The sequence below is a fragment of the Neovison vison genome, chromosome 14, assembly GCF_020171115.1.
Source record: "Neovison vison isolate M4711 chromosome 14, ASM_NN_V1, whole genome shotgun sequence".
NCBI classification, from domain to species: Eukaryota; Metazoa; Chordata; class Mammalia; order Carnivora; family Mustelidae; genus Neogale; species Neogale vison.
In genome coordinates this window covers 16445880-16462362 of record NC_058104.1, presented here as the reverse complement: position 1 = coordinate 16462362, position 16483 = coordinate 16445880, and the positions used below count along the sequence as shown (strand labels likewise).

Below are 16483 nucleotides of genomic sequence, written 5' to 3'. Positions count from 1 at the left end.
TGGAAGAATTCCTAGAAAAATATAAACCAAAACTGAAACAGGAAGAAATAGAAAACTTGAACAGACTGATAATCAAATAAATTGACTAGGAAATCAAAAGTCCAGGACCAGGTGGTTTCACAGGTAAATTCCACCAAATATTTGAAGAAGAGTTCACACCTATTCTTTTTAAACTATTCTAAAAAAAGGAAAAGAAAGGAGAACTTCCAAATTCATTCTATAAGGCTAGCATTACCCTGATACCAAAAACAGGGAAAGACTCCACTTAAAAGAACATAACCAAAGGCCAATATCCCTGATGAACGTGGGTGCAGAAATTCCCAATAAAATACTAGCAAACAATACATTTAAAAAGTCATTCATCATGATCAAGTGGGATTTATTCCAGGGTTGCAGGGGTGGTTCAATATTCACAAATCAATCAATATAAAAGAAAGGATAAGACCCGTATGATCATTTCAATAGATGTGGGAAAAGCATTCGACAAAGTACAACATCTATTCATGGTGAAAACCCTCAAAAATAGGTTTAAAGGGAACATACCTCAACATAATAAAGACCATACAGTAAAAACCCTCAGCTAATGTCCTCCTTAATGGGAAAAAACAGATCTTTTCCCCTAAGGTCAGGAACAAGACAAGGATGTCCACTCTTAGCACTTTTATTCAACATAGTACTGGAAGTCCTAGCCACAGCAATCAGATAACAAAAAAATATATAAGTCATCCAAATCAGTAAAGAAGAAGTAAAACATTCACTATTTATAGATGACATGAGACAATATGTAGAAAACCCAAAAGACTCCACCAAAAAACTACTAGAATGAATGAATGAGTTCAGTAATGTCACAGGATACATAGTCAATGTGCAGAAATCTGTTGCATTTTTATGCACCAATAATGAAGCAGAGAAAGTAAGGAACCAGTCCCATGTACAACTGCAACAAAAATAATAAGATACCTAGGAATAAACTTACCAAAGAGGTGAAAGGCCTGTACTTTGAAAACTATAGAACACTGATGAAAGAAATAAAAGATTACCCAAGGAACGGAAAGGGAGATACCTAGTCTACTGGTTCCATCAGTAGAGCATGTGACTCTTGATCTCAGGGTCCTGAATTCAAGCCCCACATTGTGTGTAGAGATTAGTTAACAAAAGAAAAAAAAATATACAAGAATTTTCAAGTGCATAGGTCGATGTCAGCACCCCTAAATACCATGGTATTTAGTGGTAAACAACATGGTATGTTCAGTGTTCAGCCATATAGATGTCTTTCAAATGCCCTGTTGCTTCCTTGTCCTTCCCGCCACTCATTCATTTCATGCAGGTGTTATGGTTATGTTGGTTGTTTCCATCCACCAATTTTGGAATTTTTAGGGTATTTTGGAGTTTGTAGGGCAGCCTTTTCACTTAGTTTTGTTTTCAATGTTTGTGGTTTTTTGGCTTTGCTATCTCGTTTCTTTGTTTTCGTGGATGATTTGTCAAGATTAAAAGACCTATTCTTGGGGCTCCTGGATTGCTCAGTGGGTTAAAGCCTTGGCTCAGGTCGTGATCTCAGGGTCCTGGGATCGAGCCCCACATCGGGCTTTCTGTTCAGCGGGGGACCTGCTTCCCTTCCCCTCTCTCTGCCTGCCTCTCTGCCTACCTGTGATCTCCATCTGTCAAATAAATAAATAAATAAAATCTTTGAAAAAAATAAAAATAAAAGACCTATTCTTGTGGCTTCTCAGATTCCCTCTCATTTTCAGGACTTGGATTTGGAATACTTAGGGAGGCATTGCAGAATTTTGAACAGAGGAGTGACACGATCTAACTCTATCTGGTGTATATACTGCATATAGACCACAAGGATGTAAAGGAAGATAGGGAAACTTAGAAGAATGTTGTAGAAATCCAAGTGAGAGATAATGTTGGGTTGGACTGGGAGGTGGGGAGTAGTAGCTGTGGATTTAATGAGAAGTGATCATATTTGGATATATTTTGAAGCATAAGTTGATAAGATTTTCAGATGGATTGGATGTGGAATCAGAGTAGTCAAAAGACAGTTCCAGTTTTATTTTATTCTGCATAGCAGAGGAATGGAGTTGTTTTCAACTAAGATTGGGAGGGCCATGGATATAGTAGACTTTGAGGATAAGATCAGGAGATAAGTTTGGACTGTGTTGAGCTAAGATAGTTATTAGACTTATGTGTGGATCTTTATAATTCCACTATTCCATGGACTGAAAAAAACATTGCTTATTATAAAAAATTGGAAAATACAGAAAAGTTAGATAAAAATACAAAATTCACAATCATATCACTGTCATTGTTAGTATTTTGATACGATTCTGTATCTATAACATCAAATTGAATTTCTTTTGTGTACACATAAAAAAAATCCACTTTCACAAGACATAACCCAAGTATTGTCAAAAATGAAATAGTCTTTGAAAACATGACTTTTTAAAAAAGATTTATTTTATTTTATTATTTTTTTTAAAAGATTGTTATTTATTTATTTGACAGACAGAGATCACAAGTAGGCAGAGAGCAGGCAGAGAGAGGGGGAAGCAGGCTCCCTGCTGAGCAGAGAGCCCGATCCCATGACCCTGGGATCATGACCCGAGCTGAAGGCAGAGGCTTTAACCCACTGAGCCACCCAGGCGCCCCATATTTATTTATTTTAGAGAGAGAGAGTGCACGACCAGGTGGAGGGACAGGAGGGAGTTAGAGAGAGAGAGAAGCAGACTCCCCTGCCGAGTGTGGAGCCCAGTGTGAGGCTTGTCCTCATTACCTTGAGATCATAACCTGAGCCAAAATCAAGAGTTGAATGCTAAACCTACTGAGCCATCCAGGTGCCCCTGAAAATATGAGTTTTAACTGTATTTCGTCTTTTGTTTTCATCTAATGAATATAACCCTATGGGTTGTATATACTCTTACCCATTCCTTTTTTTGCATGTCAGTTGCAGCCCTGACGCTTGCTTTAGTCTAGAGAATTTGGTTTCCTGTAGTAGTTGCTGTGTATCATAATTCAGACCTGTGGTTTGGCAGCTCGCCTGGCTGTAGTGTTTAACTAAGACTCATGTAAGATCCATGCTTTTAAAATGAGTGTTTTGGAAGATTTTATACACCTCAGTTATTTAGGATTTTGGCATTGTCCCCATTCCCTGAGGACGAATGGCTTCCATTATAAATGCTGCAGAGAGAAGGGAGCCTGGACACTTAGGACTGGGGAAGACTGTGCGGATTCACAGGTATCTTGCCTTGCAGTGCTCTGCCTGGGATGTGGATGTTGAAAAATTCTAGTCTGGTAGGCTCTTCTTAAGGTCCCAGTGAAACTGGTGGGTACTGGAATGGTAACTAAATTATACTCTAGTACACTTCACTCCTAACTATTGGTTAATTTCTAGAAAGACCGAAGGAGTAAGGGGGATTTGATGAGCTCCATCCAGCTGCAGGTTGTTGTGTAGAACAAAGCTCATTTCTCTCTAATGACTGTATCCTTTTGAACAGAGATCAACAAACTTTCTGTAAAGGGCCAGGTATTTTTCACTTGACCAGCCGTTCAGTTTTTGTTGTAATATTCAGCTGACTTAAAGCTAAAGCAGTCATACACCATTTAGAAACAAGTGGGGTGGCTCTCTCCCCATGTAGGTCTCCATTCTCTAAGTGCAGCAGGTCTCTCGTGTGTGAAAGTTAGGGGGTCCTTCTATAAGGAAGGGTGTCACCTGAGACACCCACACACAGACCCTACATGTCCTTAAGGTATAGTCTCACAGAATCCCAAGGAATAATCATTTTATTTTCTCTTGTCTTTTGTTTAGGAGTAGAGTCCCTTTGACGGATTCATTGTCAGATAATGATTATCTGCAGTGAGAGCTCATATACTTTTAAAAAGGAGGTCTTACCTTTTATTAGAACACTATTTTGAAGGACTTCTAATTATGTATTATGATGTAAAACTCTCGTAAGTTTTCTTAAGCACTTTTATTTTGCAGTCATTTGGCCAAAATCTGCTAATTCAGATCCAGTTTAAATCTAGGTGTCATTTCATGTTTATTTCACTTGTATTTATTTATTTTATCCTAAGATTATGAGTTGTTTAGTCAAATATAGGGAGTATAACCATACAAGTACAACATAAATTTCTAGATCAAGAGATAGGATACATTTATTCTGTAATACTGAAAATCATAAATAGTGCTTCTTTTCTTTCTTTAGAAAAAAGGATTCTTCAGGAAGTCAACAGAAAAACAGAACAAATGAATGTTTTGCCTACTTACTGGATTATGGTTGGCTCTTTCCCCCCTAATACTTTATTATAAAAATTTCAAACATAGAAAGAATTGAAAGAATTATACCTACTAGTTTTAATTAATTATTGCTGTATTTGCTTTACCACACATCTCTCCATCTGTCTGTCCCTCTAGTCATTTATCAGTCCATCTTACATATTTATTTGTTTAATTTTGATGCCTTTCAGGTAAGTTGAACAGCTGTTTTTCTAAGCAGTCTTAGCTTTGTTATTTTGTGTGTGTGTGTATGTTATAATTGTTAACCCATTTTGTGCAGATATTTTCAGCTGATCATTTTTCCTGTTTCTAGAAATGAAGTTGCTCATAATAGCTATCAAATTTAGGACGTTAAAAAAAGGTCTGGTAAATAGTGTTAAGGCTGATTAGTATCCCCTTTCTCAATAGATTTATAATCCAGACACTTATAGTTTTTAAAGCTATCAAAAATAATTTCCATTGGCCTTTTAACATTATTATGTTTTGGTATTCTAAATAAATACTTATTCATATTATATTGTTTTCAGAGTGGAAAGATCTACAGACCAAGTCATCAAGCCAGTCAATGTGGGAGCACTGTCAAAATGGGTTGGGAAGATACCCCCGGATGTTTTACAAGATATGGCAGTGATTGCACCCATGCTCGCCAAACTTGGATATGACCCGTATGCCAATCCACCGAACTATGGAAAACCTGATCCCAAAATCCTTGAAAACACTAGAAGGGTAAGTGAGATTTTCAAAGTAAATTGAGAAAACTGGATATGGAATTTGGGTCCTGAAAGGTTTTTTCTTATTTTCATCCTTATTTTTTATGATCAGAAATTTAAGTTTGGGGGCACCTGGGTGGCTCAGTGGGTTAAGCCGCTGCCTTCGGCTCAGGTCATGATCTCGCGTCCCAGGATCGAGTCCCGCATCGGGCTCTCTGCTCAGCAGGGAGCCTGCTTCCTCCTCTCTCTCTGCCTGCCTCTCTGCCTACTTGTGATCTCTCTCTGTCAAATAAATAAATAAAATCTTTAAAAAAAAAAAAAGAAAGAAATTTAAGTTTGAAAAATTCTATTTGTAGAATGCTTTATCATGAGAACACTTCCACTGCATTTGAAGGGTAACTGTGACTTTTCCCAGGAATTATGGGGACAGTTCTTTAATCTCCTTTGTCCAATTTCTAGAAATGGTGCTTATTGTTGGGAAAATTTATTTTCATAGATGATTACCACAAATTTGCCAGGGAAAAAAAGGGAATTATTAGTGATCTCATCTTGTAGGTTTTTTTTTTTCCTTTGAACTTAGTAACTACTTTACTTTTAAACCTTTGTTTAAATGGGGCATGATTTCTTGATACTTGAAAACTGAACATTGACTACATCAGAAGAATTATTAAACAGATGTAATAAGTTATCTTCTGACTGAAAGTTGTTATTAAAGTGTAATTACAGGGCACCTGGGTGGCTCAGTGGGTTAAGCCGCTGCCTTTGGCTGAGGTCATGATCTCAGGGTCCTGGGATTGAGTCCCGCATCGAGCTCTCTGCTCGGTAGGGAGCCTGCTTCCTCCTCCTCTCTCTCTCTCTGCCTGCCTCTATGCCTACTTGTGATCTCTCTCTGTCAAATAAATAAATAAAATCTTTAAAAAAAAAAAAAATAAAGTGTAATTACAGGGGAGCCTGGGCGGCTCAGTCCTTGGGCATCTGTCTTCAGCAGAGGTCATGATCTCCAGGTCCTGGGATGGAGCCCTGGGTTGGGATCCTTGCTCAGCAGGAAGCCTGCTTCTCCCTCTCTCACTCCCCCTACTTATATGTTCTCTCTCTCACTCTCTCTTTCTCCATCAAATAAATAATCTTTAAAAATAAAAAATAAAGTATAATCACAACTTTAAAAAAAATAAATTGTGCTCAGATCTTTAAAATATTGTTTCAGAAAAGCTGAAAACTCACAGAGCTAATCTGAATGTATACCTTTCCCATTTAATTTCTATCAAATCAGAATTTTCTTTTTTTATTGTTTAAAATATACGTAACATTACATTTAGCATTTTGGCGATTTGTAAGTGTAGAGTTAAGTGGTGTTAAGTACATCCACATTGTTGTGCACCGCCACCACCATCCATCTCCAAAACTTTTTCATCTTTCCTAAACTGGAAGTACATACTCATTACCTTTTCCCCCTCCTTCCAGCCCCTAGCAACCATGGCTCTACCTTCTGTCTCTGCATGCGTTCTTTTCTAAAACTGCAGTTTAAACAACCCAACTATGTCAGCATAAGTTTAGTGATAGTCTTGATGTCAAGATTAAAATTCCTTCCTTTTCTCGGGTATTCTCTTGCTTATGTTAGTGTCCTTCTTTCCCTACAACCTTACATCATCTCTTTATTCTGTCTTTCTTTTGATACCTTTAATTGACAAACACACATTTCATGAGGTTAATTCCATGCAGATTTTTTCCTTAGGTATTACATACTTCAATTTTCCTTTTTTACATTAGTGGCTATGTGTAGGAAGAGCTAACTTTTTTTTTTTTTAAGATTTTTTTTTATTTGACAGAGAGAGAGAAAAATCTAAAGTAGGCAGAGAGGCAGGCAGAGAGAGAGAGAGGGGAGGAAGCAGGCTCCCTGTGGAGCAGAGAGCCGGATGCGGGGCTCGATCCCAGGTCCTGGGATCATGACCTGAGCCGAAGGCAGAGGCTTTAACCCACTGAGCCACCCAGGTGCCCCAAGAGGTAACTTCTTTTAAACCATCACATATATAGCTAGTTTTAAAATTTTTTAAAAATAATCTTTATTCTCTTTATGATTTCATATATACAGATATTTTATTATAAAATTATAAATTTTATAATACTTATATTTATTTATTTATAAGAATTTTATAAATATAAAATTATAAATTTTATAAATTATAAAAATATAAGCTTGGTGTATATAACATAAAATTAAATAGGTAAAAGAAGAAAATAGACTTATGTCTGTTATGGTATGTCTTGCATACACATACCGTTCTTAATATTTCAGTGGATTTCCCTTCTTTCTCTCCATATTGTTAAACAAAGGTAAGGTTGCATTGTTTTATAATGTTAATTTTGCACACAAACACAATTTTGTATCCAGCCCTTTCCTTGTAATAGTCATGAGCATTTTGCTTTCTTTATAAAAAAAGATTTTATGTATATGATAGAGAGAGAGCAGAGGCTGAAGGAGAAGCATACTCCCCACTGAGCAGGGAGCCAATCTGAGACTCGATCCCAGGACTCTGGGGTCATGACTCAGGCTGAGAGCAGATGCTTTAACTGACTGAGCCTCCCAGGTGCCCCTGAGTATGTTCCCTTTTTTAAACATAATTTTTCATGGTTACATAATATATTATCATATGCACCACCTCAAATCCTTTCTGAAACACAGTTGCAGGTCCATAAATGAATGAATAAATAAAATATATTTCCCTAGTATATGTTCTGTAACTTATTTTATCATTTTCCTTTTGTTGCTTACAGTCTTCTGTTTGACAGATTACGCTACAGTGAACATCTTTGCACAAAATACATTTTAGATTTTTTTTTTTTTTTAAAGATTTTATTTATTTATTTGAGAGAGAGACAGTGAGAAAGAGCATGAGCGAGGAGAAGGTCAGAGAGTGAAGCAGACTCCCCATGGAGCTGGGAGCCTGATGTGGGACTCGATCCTGGGACTCCAGGATCACGCCCTGAGCCGAAGGCAGTCGTCCAACCAACTGCGCCACCCAGGCGTCCCTTAGGTTATTTTTTTAAGGTTAGATTAATGAAAGTAGAATTAAACCAGGTACAGATACCTGAAACTTTTTAAGTTCCTCGTTATATGTTGATAATTTCTTTTTAATCTATCTGTATAATAGGTATATTATCTATCTATATCTATCCATATTATCTATATGAACTATCTGTATAATAGATAATTTTATTTTTTATTTTTGCTAATTTTAATAGGTTTCATTGATTAATATAATTGAATATTTCCCAGTTATTACCTACATGCATATATTCTTTTATGAACCATCTTTGAAGTTTTAAAAAAGTTTACATTCTAAAGATGAAGTACACATCAGTCTAACATCCATAATCATAGTCCTTGATAATCTCTTGGTAACTGTTAATTCATAGCTTTCTCTTTTGTACAATAGTGAAATGTTTCTTATAAACCAGAAACATGTACAAATGTTATTTAGGGTTTTCCAGGCAGTAGTAGTTTTCCTACATACAAGCTGACTGGCTAGATTATTCTTGGCCTGCTTGCGTGGTAGGTTGGGAAGAATGTTGTGGTTTGAATTCATGTGACTAGAGAATTTGTTTCATACACACTTGTGGTTTTTTAAAGGGTTTCTGAATGCACACTGGGAAATAAAAAAATAAAAAACCTTTCCCCCCATTTCTATTTCTGAAATGACACATAATTTTGAGGAAAAAAAAAAGATGAAGTGTAAACTATAATTCCATCTTTGAGCACTTCATGATAATACATACAAGCTGACATTCTCGTTTTGTGGGGCAGGATTTCATAGCCCTTCTTGTAATCTAAATCTGTGTTTTTTTCAAAGCTTCTTTGCTTGCAAAAACTCAGAGGCTAATATATCCAGCACTGAAGATCATGAAGTTTCATAAAGTAATGCTTAAAAAGTGATCTTTGATTGTCAAATGTGATGTGAGAATGGCTCCAAAGAAGGGAGGTAGCTAGGGAGATTTTTTTTTTTAATGGGATGGGAGTGGGAAGAAATTCACATTTTGACTGGGAATGTAGAATCTGAAACTCCAGGCCTAAAAGTGCTGGTTTTCATTCAATTCTGGGTAGTCTAGAAGTATTGGTATCTGAGTCAACATATTTGGGGTACATATTGCCCAATTTTGAATAGAAAATCATGTGCTTGATGGTTGCTATGACTCAGATGGTAAATTGGAAATTAAATGCTAACATATTCCATACTCTTTCCCATCATAGTCTCTAATCCCAGATTCTGGCACGTTTAAGGAAATAGTGGCCTCTTGGTTGCAGTCTTAGACTTCCACTCTCCCATAAGTTTTTAATCTTTTTAGATTTACAAACCTAATTGAGAATCTGATGAAATATATGGATCCCTACCTTAGAAATAGAGACAAAGAGATGCACAGAATTTTATCCACAATTTCAGTGAATTCACAGGTGTCCCTTAAAGCCCCTCGCATTAAGGACTTCTGTTTTGTAGTCCCCGTGATCAAGCTTGTCCACTCATGTAGCTTTGATTATAGACTATTCACTGATGACTGTAAATCTGTATCCCCCAGCGGGTTTCTTTCGTAAGCCCCAGGTTCCTTATTTCCAGCTGCCTTTTGTGTATCTCTACCTACATGCTCACGAAGACTTCAAACTCAGTGACCACAGTAGAACTTATTTTCCAGACTCATTGCATGGTAGGCAGAAGCTCGATGGAATTGTTCACTAAACTGAGCAAGAATCCAGAGCAGGGGTAGGATAGGCTAGCTCATCTACACTTGAAGCATCTGTGTGCCACTGAGAAGACGGGAAGAGCAGAGTCCTCAAGGCACATGAGTCAAGCCAGAAAACAGCTTAAAGACCTAGCTACTAAGCCTGCAGAGAGAGCTGAAAAGCAGATCAAAGTATGGATTGCCCGTGCCGTTGAAAAGCGGAGTAGACAGCCCTAGTAACAAGCGAGGAATCAGACGGAAAAGCAGGTATCAGCTGTAGCAAGCAAGAAGGAGCTGGATAGAAGGCGTAGGAACTAGTGATAGAAGGTTGGAGATTGTTGATTCCCTGTCCCATCTTTTCCTATCAGTAGGAACTATCTCTTAAAAAATAAACTAAAAATTCCTGATACTAATTTTTCTAGACTTTCTTATGGGTGGGGTAAGCATGTGACCAGTTTTCATCAGGAGATGTCTGCTAGGGTTTTCTGGGAGACATTTAACTGTCTGAGAAAATAAAGAATTGTATGAAGAGAGCTGATCTTTCCCTTCCTACTTTTGAACATTGCTGTGGAAGAAATCACGTGTGGCTCTTCTGTAGCTTCCTGCAGATTGTAAGAGAAGATATCGCTGATACTCTGAAGATGGCAGGAGGAGGACAGAGAGAGCCTGGGACCCTTGATTGCTGAGCTACTGAGCCTAGCTCAGGGCTGACCATATCTACCTTACCTCTGGACTTCTTATGCGTTTGAATTACTTTTAACCAATTATTCTGTAATTGTATCTTAACTGCTAGTGGAGTCCTAGTCCTGGGTGTGTGGAGGAAACAAAGCCAAGCCAGTGAGGCAAGCAGAGCGAGTCCAAGAGAGAGTCTGGATCTGTTTGGAGTCCTGGTTGTCTGTGAATATCATCTTCAGCTCTGCTCTTGCCACTTGGTCCTTCACATCCAGGGAAAAATTCCCCCTTGGATTCCTTTCCTGTAATTGGGCTTGTGGGCCATACATAGTAGGAATATCCCAACTAATGCTGTGCTTGGTGAATTTGAAGGATGATAAATCTTCAGCTCCTCCTCATTTCCTTGATTTCTTGTACTCAAATTTTAGCTGTTTTAGTTAAAGGAATACTTACCACATTCTCTTAAGATTTTCATAGACCTTCAAAGCAAAAACTGTAGAATTAAATTCTACTCCTTATTCCAGCTCCCCACCCGACCCCCAAGTATTTTGCCTTGGTTTTGAAAATGGGCAGAATTGTTCCTTTGGGCATTTTATGAAGAATATATGAGGAAGTTCAGAGTAGTACATTTTACCATCTCTCAGAATACCGTGGTCTGTATTTAGATTTATCATTTTAAAACTTTAATTATTTTATTTTATTTTTTTAAATTTATTTGACAGACAGAGATCATAAGTAGGCAAGAGGCAGGCAGAGAGAGAGGAGGAAGCAGGCTCCCCGCTGAGCACAGAGCCCCAATGTGGCCGATCCTAGGACAGGGATCATGACCTGAGCCGAAGGCAGAGGCCCCAACCCACTGAGCCACCCAGGAGCCCCTTTAAGACTTTAATTATTACACAGATAATTACTAAATAATTGCTCTAGGCATAATACCTAGTTGCTGCAGAAGAAGCAAAGACTGGGTTTGTATACAGGAAGAAGATGTGGGTAATTATAAAAGATATGACATAGAAATAATAAGGTAGAAATAATAGAAATAATAATAAGGTAATGATAAGGTGACAGAATATTTTCCACTGTGTTCTAAAAGCATGAAAACTGGTTTTCAGTACTCAGGAGTTTGTCCACTAGGTCATTCTCAAAACCCGAGACATATCGGATATGACTAAGGGAATAGTCAAATCTAAGTCAAATCTTTGTTTCATCTTCTCTGTCACCATTTTGGCACAATCATTCACAAATATGTCACAATAACTTGTGTTTTCTGCCAGAAATCCTCTTGGCAGTAATGAATTTCGTGCATTTGTATTTGCTGTGTAATAGATGACATGTCAGCGGAGACCCTTTGCTATGTGTAAAAGCCACACATTCCTTACTTGTGTCATTCCTGATATAATACATTTAAATTATCTTTTTTAACAACAGTTATCTTCAAGTGGGATCCTATGTGAAGGCCTGTGGGGGATCCAGTCTCTTAAAAGAAGCTCTTTCCATAGTTCCTCTCATCTTTCTCTTTCTGCTTTCATTAGTGAAACCATCTTTTGAGGGAGAGAGAACATTTGAAGTCAAGAGGTTTGGGTAGCTATTTACACTTTCCCTTGGAATTCTAAAGAAAGAAATCAGTTCTCTTTATGTCAATTAAGACCTATTCTAAACATTCAGAAATGATATACTAAACAATAATACTCAGCTCTTAGAAAATCCATGTCTATAATGGGAATATAATAAACCAGAATACAGACCATGATCTCTGAGTCCTGGGATGGACCCCTGCCACAGGCTCTGCGCTCAGTGTGGAATCTGCCTGAGAGTCTCTGTTTCCCTCTGTCCCTCCCCAACACTTGCACGCACACTTTCTCTCTCTCTCAAAATAAATAAAATCTTTTTAAAAAAATTCCATAAAGATACTTGAATAAAGAGAAACATCACTGTGAAACAAAGATATGAAAAAGCTTTATGCTGAAGAATGGAGAAATTTTCTAATGAGTAAATCATTGATTACAATGAGGACCAGATCCATGTTACTTCCTTAAACCCAAGTTTACCAGTGGCCTCAAAGAAGGCATAATAAAGCTTGGACTCACCATTACTATCCGTTTCCAACTCCAGATCGGAAGGAGTGCCCTAACTAGAAAATCAAGAAGTTAGAGTTATTAGCTAGTCTGCTAAATCCTAACCCTATCATCTCCCCTCTTTCTGTGGTCACTGTGTCTTTCTGTTCCACTGAAGTCCCAGCTCCAGGAAAACAACATGTCTGGAGTACAAGGACCATATGATAAAGGGCAGAATGGATGCTACAAAAATCACTCGGATGACACAGCACATTGGAGTGCCCTTCTGGAATGCGTAGCGAAAGGACAGAGATGAAAACGAAAAGGTGGAAGGATAGTATACATATGAGAGAAAGAAAATTAGAAATTAACCAATGAATCATAGTAATCTCTAAAGGGAAAATCCGAAGAAACAGAACAGAAGCATTAATCAAATTTGTCATTGTAGGAAAGTTTCTAAGGCTGAAAATACTTGAAGAATAAAAAGGGCTTACTATTTTCTAAAGAACATATGAAAAAAACTACTGTTTTTCACCCAACTGTCCATTTGTTCTTGTACCCAGGATATAAGGATGATTGATTTTCTCTCTCCTTAAGAAATATGGTGAAGATACATTTGTAATTAGCTGTAATTCAGTGTGATAACTGCCATAAAAGTAGGTCATTTAGGATGCCACGAGGGCACTGTATTGATGGTACTTGTATGTATTAACTATCTTCCAGTGTCTCAAAACTCAGTTTCATACCTTTGAAGAGAAATTACTTTGCACTTTTGCCTGAAAAGTGTCCTGTAGTCAAATATTGTGATTTCTCAGTCATTCTGCAAGCTTAACTTATTCCCCAGGAAATCAAAGTCTTTTTATTTTTAAAGATTTAATTAATTTATTTGAGAGAGAGAGGGAGGGAGAATATACAGAGGGAGAGTGAGAAGGAGATGCAGACTCCCCACTGAGCAGGGAGCCCGACCTGGGACTCAGTCCCAGGACCCTGAGATGATGACCTGAGCTGAAGGCAGATGCTTAACCAGCTGAGCCACCCAGGCGTCCCTGGAAATCAAAGTCTTAATGCTAAGTTTGCTATGATAAACTGCTTTATATAATAGAAATAAGTTCCTATTTCAGTTATTGCTCTTTCCTAATTCAATTCACATTCCAACCCATCTTTTCAAACTTCAGTTAAAAATCAATACACTGAAACGTTGTTTTCTTAAAAACATTGTTGGAGTGCATGGTCATGCTTCTGAGCTGATTAATTTTTTTTAAGATTTTATTTATTTATTTGACAGAGAGAAAGATCACAAGTAGGCAGAGAGGCAGGCAGAGGCGGGGGAAGCAGGCTTCCCCTGAGCAGAGAGCCTGTTGCAGGGCTCAGTCCCAGAATCCCGAGACCATGACCCAAGCCAAAGGCAGAGGCTTAACCCACTGAGCCACCCAGGTGCCCCTAAAGATTTTATTTATTTATTTGACAGAGAGAGACACATCAAGAGTGGGTACACAACCAGGAGGAGTGGGAGAGGGAGAAGCAGACTTCCTGCTGCGCAAGGAGCTGGTTGCAGGGCTCGATCCCAGTACCCTGGAATCAGGACCTGAGCCAAAGGCAGATGCTTAATGACTGAGCCACCCAGGCGACCCTTAATTTTCTTCTTGATATAGAAAATAACATTTGCCTAGTTGCTTCTAGGCAGACAAGACCATGGAGCTCTCCAAGAACCCAATCTGAGATTTGCAAAGCTGCCAAAATATTTTAAGACAAATGAGAATATGTAAACATACATGTTATCAGCTGTTTCATATTTGTGTTTCAGAGATAATAAGTTTCTAATGAGCCACAAGAGCCCAGTGGGATTAAGGATGTGAATTTCAAAATCTAGATTCTTTCCTGTATTATCATATCTGGCTGGAGTTCTGTTTTCTCTGAATGTGAAAATACCAAGTCATAATTTCTCAAGAGGGATGCTTATTACATTATTAAAAACAGTGAATACAGGATAAATAGCAGACCAAGTATAGACCAATGATGAAAGTTTGTCATGAACTAAGGGTTATGATTAATCCAATTTTGTTCATTTGTCTAGAATTGGAAGGAGAAAGGGAAAAAAGGATAGATGGATTATAGTATAGAGTTTATAGTGGGTTTACAGAAAGAAGGAAGAGTAAATTAGAGTTTGCAGTGAAATTTGAACTCAAAACCACGGGTTGTGAGACTAATCTTTTAACCTTTGTATGTGCACACACACACACATTTTATAGAAAATGATAAGCAAAAGCAACACCTAAAGTCTGTAGTGCCTAGTATAATGCTTAGCACATAATATGGTCATTAGTATCTGTTTCTGGAGATTGTTGAAAATTCTCTATTTTGAAAGAAGGTTTTGAGTTAAAGCAGGGATTGGCACTTCACAGCCCACAGGCCAAATCTGGCCTGTGATATGCCTTTGTAAATAAAGTTGTATTAGAGTTCACTGGGTTCGTTTATTTATATATTGTCTATGTGTGTTTCTGCACTACGTTTGCAGAATTGAGTAGCTTAGAAAGTGACTGTGTGGCCCTCAAAGCTTTAAATATTTACTCACTGGCCTCTTACAGAGTAAGTTGCCGACATCGGAGTGTAATCCTCAGTTTCAGCCCATATGCAGATTGTATATTTCTTTAATCCAGTTAGCTTTGTAAAGTTAATCTATTTGTTGTGTTGAAAATTGTCTTGGTCCCCTCATTTTCTCCAACCTTTTTATACTTAGAGAAAAATTTGAAGAACATCATATGCCTTTAACATAGATCATTAGTTGAAATTTTGCCGTACTTGCTTCATCTGTTCATCTCTCCATGTACATGTGCATGTACACATACATGCTTTTTTTGCTGCTGCTGTTGCTGCTGCTGAATTACTTTAAAAATTTTTAAAGATTTTATTTATTTAGTTGACAGAGATCACAAGCAGGCAGAGAGGCAGGCAGAGCGAGTGGGGGAAGCAGGCTCCCCGCTGAGCAGAGAGCCCGATGCAGGGTTCGATCCCAGGACCCCGAGATCATGACCTGAGCTAAAGGCAGAGGCCCAACCCACTGAGCCACCCAGGCGCCCCAAATTATTTAAAGTTACAGATACCGTGCTCCTTCAAAATACACCTCTAAGAATAAGAGCATTCTTCTACATAAACCACTGTTTTAAAATTTAAAGACACACATATGCTATAAACCCAAAACATATATAATTTACTTTTTTATTTGAGTGATTTCTTTGGAAATTGTGTCTGTTGCCAGTAGTAGCCTCTCAAATGGAAGCACACTGTCAGTACCACAAGTAAAAGCTGTAAAGCTTTTGAATATGTGGAACTCACATACTTACATGCATTTCTTTCAGACTTTAAGTGTTTTGCTCTATGAGTGGCTCAAAAGCAGTGCAGTAACCTTTATAACTTGTTAGACACAGACCTGGAAGGCCTACTAGAGACGGCAAAGGCAGAACTGAGCAAGCAATCCCTGTGTACTCAGGCTTTGAGAAACTGCCTTCAGACTCACAAAGTATTAGAGCTCAGAGGGGAGCAGTTTAAAACCTCTTAATCTTTCCTTGTACCTCCAGTCTCTTACAAAAAATTAACAGTAAAGCTAAAGATTTAGCTTAATTTAGAGAAATTACATTTCTCTCCTTTTTTAAAAATCTTTTTCCTCTGTACAACATAGAATGTGTTCCTCTATTTAGCAATTCCATAAAAAGTGGTTTGCAGCCTCCAGACACAAGTTACCTACCTAACTTCAGAGAATGTACATAGTATGGGTGTGCCTTCATACATGGAGAAAGAACGCTGACCAAAAAAAAAAAAAAAAAAAAAAAAAGCCGGCTGAGAAAGCACACCTATAGTTAACCTCAATCTTCATCTTTAGAACCGCAGTCAACTTTCTGTGCTTCACAGCCAAGATGCACAGGAGATTTGCAGAACTTCCCTACCACAAAAGAGAGAGACCAAAGGAAAGAGAAAAGGGATCACAGAGGAAATAAAAACAATATGAGAAAAAGAAAATGTAAACGAACTATAATTAATATTCTTGTAGAAATAAGATGAAGGAATGA

The 16483-nt window shown here is 37.8% G+C and overlaps 1 protein-coding gene across 5 annotated transcripts in view; it reads left to right on the top strand.

Moving 5' to 3' along the window:
* TPST1 (tyrosylprotein sulfotransferase 1) overlaps positions 1-16483 on the top strand; it is a 118600-nt gene that overhangs the window by 76471 nt on the left and 25646 nt on the right. For all 5 annotated transcript variants that reach the window (XM_044232682.1, XM_044232683.1, XM_044232684.1 and 2 more), the window contains exon 3: positions 4804-5002. In XM_044232682.1, the coding sequence (XP_044088617.1) occupies positions 4804-5002 (199 nt within the window). The remainder of the gene's footprint in view (positions 1-4803; positions 5003-16483) is intronic.